The sequence below is a fragment of the Dinoponera quadriceps genome, unplaced genomic scaffold, assembly GCF_001313825.1.
Source record: "Dinoponera quadriceps isolate SergipeBrazil2010 unplaced genomic scaffold, ASM131382v1 scaffold46, whole genome shotgun sequence".
Taxonomy (NCBI): Eukaryota; Metazoa; Arthropoda; class Insecta; order Hymenoptera; family Formicidae; genus Dinoponera; species Dinoponera quadriceps.
In genome coordinates this window covers 1,143,025-1,152,777 of record NW_014554488.1, presented here as the reverse complement: position 1 = coordinate 1,152,777, position 9,753 = coordinate 1,143,025, and the positions used below count along the sequence as shown (strand labels likewise).

At 36.5% G+C, this 9,753-nt stretch overlaps 2 protein-coding genes across 12 annotated transcripts in view; one reads left to right on the top strand and one right to left on the bottom strand.

Annotated features, from left to right (window-relative positions):
- Positions 1-4,707, bottom strand: part of LOC106750577 (gastric triacylglycerol lipase-like) — an 11,833-nt gene extending 7,126 nt beyond the window's left edge. Inside the window, exons 1-5 of the mRNA XM_014631022.1 lie at positions 4,677-4,707; positions 4,222-4,241; positions 754-1,035; positions 567-654; positions 125-270 (exon numbers count right to left, since the gene is read on the bottom strand). Of these exons, the coding sequence (XP_014486508.1) occupies positions 125-270; positions 567-654; positions 754-1,035; positions 4,222-4,241; positions 4,677-4,707 (567 nt within the window). The remainder of the gene's footprint in view (positions 1-124; positions 271-566; positions 655-753; positions 1,036-4,221; positions 4,242-4,676) is intronic.
- On the top strand, positions 2,335-9,753 carry LOC106751243 (locomotion-related protein Hikaru genki). 11 transcript variants are annotated; one of them, XM_014632116.1, is made up of 15 exons: positions 2,335-2,500; positions 2,894-3,065; positions 3,383-3,460; positions 3,538-3,699; positions 3,780-4,098; positions 4,301-4,879; positions 5,608-5,717; positions 5,896-6,058; positions 6,300-6,473; positions 6,649-6,783; positions 7,129-7,281; positions 7,376-7,594; positions 7,941-8,150; positions 8,641-8,729; positions 8,836-9,753. In XM_014632116.1, the coding sequence occupies exons 6-15, from the start codon at positions 4,756-4,758 to the stop codon at positions 8,950-8,952; spliced, it is 1,494 nt and encodes a 497-aa protein (XP_014487602.1). In that variant the 5' UTR covers positions 2,335-2,500; positions 2,894-3,065; positions 3,383-3,460; positions 3,538-3,699; positions 3,780-4,098; positions 4,301-4,755; the 3' UTR covers positions 8,953-9,753. The 11 variants fall into 11 exon arrangements, with proteins under 11 accessions (XP_014487602.1, XP_014487624.1, XP_014487617.1 ...); XM_014632138.1 differs by adding an exon at positions 2,766-2,805 and having other exon boundaries at positions 3,383-3,699; XM_014632131.1 differs by lacking the exon at positions 3,383-3,460.

Sequence of the window (9,753 nt, the reverse complement as noted above, 5' to 3'; positions counted from 1 at the left end):
TGTATAATTAGAAGTGAATATTAGCGTGATAAATTCTTACATCGCTTGCTCAAAACGGAAGACGGAATTTAATTTTCAAGATATGTCTTTTTGTTATAATTGTTTTGTTATAATTTGTACATACTTTCGTAGTTGCCAGCCAATCGTTGTTGCTGCTGAAGAGAGCGATCGGTGTTGTAATGTTTCCCAATTGATAATCTGGAGGTATCCTTGAATTATATTTGCGCAAATTTTTCTCGTTATCGGCGTAATCGTATTGTCTAAAGTGTCCTGAAACATTTTGCAGCTTTTTCAACACGAGCGTTACCATGAATTTTATTCTCACATAATCTCTCACTTTAGCAGGTTTGGGTAATAATTAATTCTTATATATATATATATCTAGAGAGAGAGAGAGAGAGAGTTACATATAATTATATATAAATTATATGTAATGAGTTATACATGATATTATACATCCGGATATGTAATAATTTTTTTAATTTAGCAAATCTGTATTCGAGAAGTAACACGTGTAAATGACTTAAAAGCCATTTACTCCTCTTGTTTATTAATTACCACTTTACCTGCGTTAATATATCCTTGCCCATAATGAACGAGCTGTTTCCAGAAGGCACCAGCGGGCACGTGGCCTATAATTACCGTCAAGTTCTCCTATTCAAGGAAACGAAAGTCGATTAAAGATGCAAATGGAAGTGATGCAAGGTGGAAGATAGATACGGAAACGTATTATATGTCTCCCTTTTATCTCACCGTATTTAACTCCGCGCGGCTAAATCCCGCTACCAAGAACAGAAGATTGCTACAGATGAATTGCGTGGGTGCCGCATTCTGGCAGAATAAATTCGACACGAATTTCTTCCAGTTGGACCGAGAACCGAATTCCGGATAGCCGAAGATCTCACCGATCCACTGTGAAACACAAGCGATCGTCGTGAAAAACTCGATGGGCTTCGGGATGCTTGAATGACGGCTTACCACACCGAGGTACGTCAGCTTGGCGAGCTTAGTGATCGGCCCACGTATATGACTGAACTGGAGGCGATTATAAACGATTAGAAATTATATGTACTTCTCAATCAGTTACGACAATAATGTTTACATATTTCGATTCCTTATTCAATTTCGAATAAATGAGTGAAAAAAAAAGTTGGTAACTCGCAACAGGTAAATAACAACGATCATTTGTTTACATCGACGCGCAGCTGCGCGAACTGAAATCGATTATAAACGATTAGAAATTACATGTACTTCTCAATCAGTTACGACAATAATGTTTACATATTTCGATTCCTTATTCAATTTCGAATAAAGGAGTGAAAAAAAAGTTGGTATCTCGCAATTTGTAAATAACAACGTTCATTTGTTTATATCGAGGCGCAGCGGCGCGAACTTGACGCGATTATAAACGATTAGAAATTACATGTACTTCTCAATCAGTTACGACAATAATGATTACATATTTCGATTCCTTATTCAATTTCGAATAAATGAGTGAAAGAAAAAGTTGGTAACTCGCAATTGCTAAATAACAACGTTCATTTGTTTACATCGACGCGCAGAGGCGCGAACTGCACGCAATTATAAACGATTAGAAATTACATGTACTTCTCAATCAGTTACAACAATAATGTTTACATATTTCGATTCTTTATTCAATTTTGAATAAGTGAGTGAAAAAAAAAGTTGGTAACTCGCAATAAGTAAATAACAACGTTATTATTCGAGAATTTAGTTACTTTCCGTACTAGAAACAATGCTATTTCGAAGCAACGCGGGTGCAAATATGTTACGCGGAAATAAAATGTGATGAAATATGCTTCACAGAGGGCTAACTTTTGCGGAAAACTTCACTTTAATGTGAATAACGAATTGTCCATTGAAACATCCCTAGAAAGAAGGAAGGACCAATCAGAAACATCGAATTGTATCATGATGTGTTCTTCATGTATGAATATCTTATGAATTATTTATGTAATCTTGTCAAGGGCTCAGACAATGCGCCAACAATTCTTTCAGTTGCAATTTTAGAGACAACGCTTGCTTTCTATAAGTACTGTCTACAAATAATTGATGATGTATTAAAGTCATAACGGAGAAATTATATTATCACTAGTAACATTACATTTCGTCCATGTCAACGAGATTTGGATTTATCAGTATTGAAAAAGTATTCGTAAAAGTGTTCAGAAAGCTTACAGGACAGTGGAAATATGCCTCGAGCGGACTGCGTGATAGTATTACACCTACCCAATGCTGTGGAGATTTACCCTAATATTTAACAACTTTTGGTATTTGCACCGTAACANTTGCGTTAATGTTTGAGATGTTTATAATAATTTATCATTAATATACTTGTCTATTTGAATTGATCAATCATCCTAATAATATAATTTTTGTTTCACCATGGCTTCCGCCACATGATACGACAGTTCTTGATCTTAAGAAGACTATGGAGCGACACATGTGTTTATCTTTTGTAAGGGAAAACGTCCGGAAGGTAATAAATTGCAAGCACATTTGGATGAAATATCATCTTTTTTAGAACATATTAAACTTCATTGTAGTAATGAAAATGATATGATACATGGTGTTATTAATTCAGCTAAATTATATTTTATGAAGAAACATTGAATGTTAAATTAATTGGAAAGAAGTTAATATCTTGAAACAACTTACTTTTACTACCTACTTGTGTTACTTTTTACTACCTAATGTTTTATTTACTTTAATATTCAAATAATGACAGTTGATTTACACCATAGTTGGAATTATACAAATAGTATATAATGCGTATAAATAGAGGTGAGTCTTTCTGTGAAATATTTACTGCAAATTGTTATCTTATCACAAGTGACTCTCAATTAACATTACGTTTTTGATATTTCCACAGATTCTCACAAATGAAGCCAGACGTACAATCTTCTAACATCATACAAGTTAGCTCTGATGCAAAAGATTTGTTTCAATTTCTAACAATCAATTTCTTCTGATTGGACATTCTATACAGTGCCTCCAATCCTCTCTCAGTGATTTTTTCACAACCTGAGATATCAAATAACTCCGTAAGCTCTCCTGATATTTTGTCTAAGTACCAGTAGTTAATATTTTTGCAATTCTTGATGCCAAGCTACTTCAGATTTTTGAGATTACACAAGGTATTCGTAATCAAACACGGATCAAATCAAAATATTGACATCTATTGCTTCGAGAATATAGTAGTTCATATGTTATTGGTAAATATGAAGTATCATCCTTAGTTGAATTTGTTCAAAAATTGGAATCCTGGAATCTCACTTTGCCTCCGCGATGCAGAATAAAAAAACTTACCGTCCCCGGAAACTTTTCGACCCTGGTAAATTATCGATCCCTTACAATTTAGCGATCCTGGTAATTTACCGACATCTGAAATGTTGTGGACCCTGGTAACTTACCGATTCTCGGAAACTAATGGACCTTGGTAACTTACCGAACTCCAGAAACTTAAATTAACCACTATGGATCATTTGTTATTGTGTTATCCACTCTTATCAACAGAAACTGACATATTGAAGTTCTAACATTGAACGGCAGTGTCGCTCTCTCATATTGATATTTCTGGAGCTTCCTAATTTGTTATGGAAACTGACTAAGATTAAAACCGCTTCGCGAAAATCGTGAATGATACAAAACTGTCTGCAAACTAGGCACGTGCAATACGTGAGTATATTAACAGAAGATAACCTATTAAGAGTTGGTGAATATCTTTGTTAACTTGAAATATTTTGTCTGAGAGACAGAGATAAATAAATAAGCATCGTAAAGCATATAATATGAACATTACGGAAAAACCTGAATTAAAAGATGCAATAAAAGATACTACAGAAGAATTGTATCCTGATACAGCAAAGTCTGAGATTACACAACTTAGTCATCAGGAATTGATAGAATTGGCTGAAGTAGCAATTATATAAAAGATGAAAGCTCTCTTCTATATGGTCGAGAAAATTTTACATACAAACGACAAATTCATTATTGTTTTACAATGGGCCACTTTGCTACATGTTACAGCATCGCACTTGAAGTTGATGAAAGACGCTACGTTTGCCAAGTTCACAGGTAAAGTTGCCGATCGACCGGTACTCGCGAATGATAACTCCGTGATTAAATGAAACAATAATTTTTTTTTATGTTTTATATATCAACAAATTTATACTCGTTAACGATTTCTTGGAAATTTACATAGTCATTTGTGTGATAAACTGTATGAATAACAGTATCATATAAATATGACGTCAATTATTTTATATCTTGAAATCAGGTCACTCAGTACATACTATACAGCTGCAAAAAGTCTAACATATGGACCAAGTGAAATTCTGGGACTTAAGTGATAGCAATAGAGAGAGAGAGAGAGAGGGGAGGAAAAGGATGGAGAAAATAAGGGTGGCCGCATGCGCACTCCTCGAAATAGATGGCGAGTCTCAACTACCACCTCCGCAGATTATAGATGTTTAGTATCGACGTTGTTGCCAATGCGTCGCTTTCGCCAGCTCCAAATCTAAATAATCGCTTTCGAGAACGTTTACGTGCGACGTGAAAGTATCTCTGCTGTTCTCATAGTGTGAGATAATGAATGATATCGTGGGACGTGATAAATCGAGCGACAAGGTGCGATTATGTGTTCGCTTTATTACCTGCGTTAGCATCCTCTTCCTTCTCCGTCATCATCATTAATCATGATCCACGCGACTGCGATCATCCTGGAGAAGCAATATGCCGAGCCTCCGAACTTCAGGAAGAAGAAGAAGAACGTGGCGAACGTGTGCACATATCGCAATAGCGACGTTGCTTCTGTTCGTCAATAGCTGCCTGTGCGAGCGCAGCCAACTTACACGCGGTACGTGCGTAACTATACTTACCAACGTACCAAATTTGTTAAATATATTGATTTGAGTTTTACGACGATTCTAGTGAGATTACCGAAACGTTCGAAAGGATATTATTTCTTATATCCGCGCATCCTCAGATCGCGCTTTTCACTCACAATCGTGATTTTATTAAGGCGATAGATTGTCACTTGAAATATATAGAAAACGGTGCGTGAATATTTCGCGACGAGAAACGTAAACGGCATCAATTAATCATACGTAAAGCACTCGTTGCCTGAATTAAATTTCTTCCCTCCTGCTCAATATACACAAAAGATTTCTAAAAGCAACTTTTGTTCCAATTCCAGACGAATCTCAATATTAATTTACTTATTTTCTTATTGTTGTTATTGTTGTTGTCGTTACTAATAACTCATCTCTACTCTTTCGTTTATTCGAAGGGTTAATCTTTCGATTATCTCTTAGATGAATTCGAGACAGAAGCAAGCATGTGCTACTTTTTGATTGAGCGCGTGGACAGAATATAATAGTAAAATAGCATTTAGTTTCGTTAATATCACGCGCTGATCTGCTCCCGCGATCGATCTACACAAGCCGGTATGTAAAATACATCAATCAACCAATCAATCTTCGGAAGCGTATATGCGAACATGCGCGAATTAAAAGGCACGGATTTAATTAGACCCTCCCCTCCCCTCCTCTCATCAATTACTCATCGTATGTATGTTTGCTGCAGGTATCACCACCACCGCAACCATCACCACCACTGAGATGCTACCGCGAGGATGTAAATTGGAAGGCCTTCATCCCCTTATGATCGTTACGTATAAAAAGATCACTATATCTGTAAGTTAAATTCTAATGCTTTTCATTATCATCATTGTCGGCGGCGGCGACGAAATTGTTAATTATAAACTTTGCAATTTTTGCCAACGTCGCTTTCGAAAAAAAAAAAATTAATAAATAACAATCACCTTTCTTTGAGAAACAAAGCTTCGAATCTTTCAACCGAATATGTTTTTAGGTAGACAAAATTAGTGTACTTCACAACGAACGCGTTACGCTGCGATGTCGGGAATTGGGTAAATATAAGTTCATCGGCGACTCGTTGCTACACTGCCGCAATGGCACGTGGAACGGGAAGCTACCTAATTGCGTGCCTACCACGGCTATCTCTAATTACACCGGTGCGTCGCTATATTGTTATGTTTTTATCAATCACTAATATTATTGTTCGTATATATAACGTTAATATTAGAAGAAAAAAAAGAAGAACACCAATGATGTTGTCCAATAAGTTGTCAAGTAGCCTCACGAGCGTCATTCGGACGACGGTCTTCTTTAGACATTCATTGAATTTTTTTGCATTAAATAGGATGATACTTAAATATATAATTTTATTCTTATTTTGACCCTCGATCCGAATAGAAGACGTACCACCGACTATCGTTTTTGGCTTACCTACCGGTTCGGCCGCCGTAGAACCAAACGGAGCACTTGCCGTATTCCCAGGAAGCATCCTACATCTGGAGTGCCTCTTCGCAAGGAAGCTGGGCAATCCCGAATGGACGTGGACCTCAAGCTTCCGTGGATATCTGACGGGTGTGCTGCGGAAAAAACAAATTACTGAAATATTAAAAACAAAGAGGCATCCAAATTGAAAAAAAAATGTATTCTAGGCTATACATGTCCAACTTCGTTTTATTTAAACTATCTTTTTATTAGCGCGCGCACGTATCATTCTTATTTTATTTATATATATTTATACTCATTTCAGGATGGGCGATAGCTACTCGAGAGAGAGACTGGAAGTATCGTTTGTCGATATATTACGCTAAACCGCATAATTCCGGTGTATACACGTGCACCACGCCCAAAGGATTGTCCAATTCTATACGAGTCCGTGTTGTAGGTATGGCTGTATTTTTTTTTTTAACTGTAACAATCATACCTTAATATTATAATATTGTTACATTTCGCGCACCTTAGCTACGTCTATTATTACGATTCTACGGCATACTCCCGATTCCATCTAAAACAATACGCCCTTTAACCCCGAGTCCTTTTGTAACCTTTTGTGCCAAAATCATGTGTGATGGATCATATATATCATATAGTCGCATAAGGCCGATAAATATTTTGAAAACATTATTGTTTGGTAATTTTCATCGTGTTAATACTATACAGTCTTATTTAATTATAAAAGAAAATAATAAAAAGGAACGGACTGTCTTATATAATTTCAATTTTGTCTCAGTAGATGTTCAATGTCCAGTGTTAACTGTCCCGGGGGGAGGGTCACCGTTGATAAGTCGCATTGAAGGCAGGCGAATGGGACATAGTGCCATTTTCGAATGTCCAATGGGATACAGACTGGAAGGTGCTTCCAGTATAACATGTCAGTACAACGGTACGAAGCAATGTTTGTTTTTTTTTTTTTTCGTTTATTTTCGCGATGAAAGCGATGAGTCGTTTTTAAATGATAAGAAATGGTATCTTTGCAGGCGAGTGGTCCGGTGGAATGAATGTGCCGCATTGCAAGAAAATCAAGTGTCCGTCGATGAATATTTCTGATAATGCTTTGCTGCAGCTGACTGAGCACAACAATACTTTCGGTGAAACAGCTAGTTTCACCTGTATGTGGGGACACAAGCTCTCGGGGTCGCAGAGTATAAGATGCGAGAGTGACGGAAGATGGAATGGATCTATGCCGACTTGTTTAGGTGCAAGCCGTGCCGAATTTCTTAATTCTACAAAAAGTCTAACCCAGCAAACATATATAACTGTTACATCCTTCTAATAAATAAAAACGGAATATAACACAAATGTAACACGCATGTACCAGCAGTATGTTACATACATGTATTATTAATAGTAGTTTTCGTACGAATAACAATGCATTTATATAACGCCATTATTAATAAAATATCAGAACAGAATATGTTATATTGTGTGTTCTATTTTATACAACACAGTTATATTCTGCTGGGTTTGCTGGGTATATACATACATTCGACATACTGCTTGCTGAAAAATTAATATTGCGAATATAAACGACAACGTTCACAGAAATTACTTGTCCCGTGCCGGAGACGCCGCGAAGCGGTCGTATCATCGAGCAAACTCGATATTCCAACAACAACAAGAAGCAGTATCGTAGCCGAATATACAAAGTCGGCGCATTAGTGAAATTTGCCTGCTCTCCGGGTCATCAATTGATAGGAGAGGCGTCTATCATATGCACCGAGAATGGCACCTGGTCTCATCGCTCGCCAGTATGTAAGTACGCCATTACGACTGAGATTTTGCATTACTTGCTTTATAATTTCGCAAAGAATAAAGACGATTAAACGACGATTTAACATTTTCTTGCTGATATCAGAAAGGCCAGAAAAATAAATTGAATATAGAATCTCTTCTATCTAATTATATATTACTATCAAACCAATAGAACAGAGAATACTGGGAATTAGTAGTAGTAGTCACTGGATGATTAGATCGAGAAGAAGTATTGAGAAAAAAAAATAGGCAGGTTGCATTATAGTGCACTTTGGAACTCTGTATGCTTGATTTTAGCGCTTTTATATCTCCGTTATATACCGCTGTATCATCGCTATATACCGCTGTATCATTGATATCAATTTTTCCGATGTTATATAACCGTGTATTTCTTCTTCATAAGAGTATCTAATATCAGTAGAGTGGACAGAGAGGATGAATAATCGAATAATTATAAATTACAAATTGATTAGTTTTGGGAAAATTCTAGGTAAAGTAAGATGTCCTTATCCGGGTGATCCTCCTCACGGTCGAATTGCGCCTCTCAAGTTTTGGTACAAACCGGGAGACAATATTCAAGTGAGTATTGTATACGATTAAAAGGTACAATATTATGCAATTACATAATCCTTAATACGATTATTCTGAATTATTCGAATAACTTGAATACTCGAAACTGTGATAGGTTACATGTTCACCTGGTTATGTGACTCCTTTGGAACCAGTGAAGAAACCGTCTTGTCGAGAAAACGGCATTTGGAGCGCGCCGCCACCTCCTTGTCGGTCTTACAAGGATGTATGATAAGAAAAAAGAAAACGCGTGAACGGATCGTTCCTATCCGCAGTGACATTCCGTCATATTCGTTGTGTGTGGTTTTGTCTTAGGTGGAGGAGGAATGTATTCGATATTCATTACACGGGTAGCAATTAGTGAGCATGAATATTGAGAAGAAGACGACTCTCGTGAGATTCTCTCGTGCAGATGCATTCTCTCATTCGGACCCTTACCGTGATCACACATGATAGGTGGTGCATGCTACTCTCTAATAAAATATACATCAGAGAGATATAAAATTTTAGATCATATCTTATGCCTGTAATTTTAAATTGTCCAAAATATCTTACTTTCAGATATTCACAGAATGTCTGTGTAGGGCTGTGTAATAATACTTGATATATTGTTTTCTTTGAAAAAGATATCTCTGCAACATTTGCACGCGATTATGCGGTATTAGTAGGATTTGTGCCCACGATGTTAGATCTCGGACCGAGATTTAATATTTTATGTTGATAGATGCTGCAAAAAGTGTTAGAACTTCCAGTTATTTTGTAGTAATTTTTATATTCAACAACAACAACAACGCTGTCTGAGATCTCTACGAACATCGTACGGGACATAAGGGGATGTCGGAGTGCCAGAATTTTTCACCAGAATTTTTGTGTAGGCAAATTCTAACTCTCTATTCTCGTTTCTGGCTAAATCATAAAATCATCAAATTCTTTTGCATGATTGATTAACATACATATGTTAATATAACTCGGACTGCCGGTCCTCGACTTTGTATCGAAAAAACGAAAAAGGTTTAAAAATTGTATTATTCTC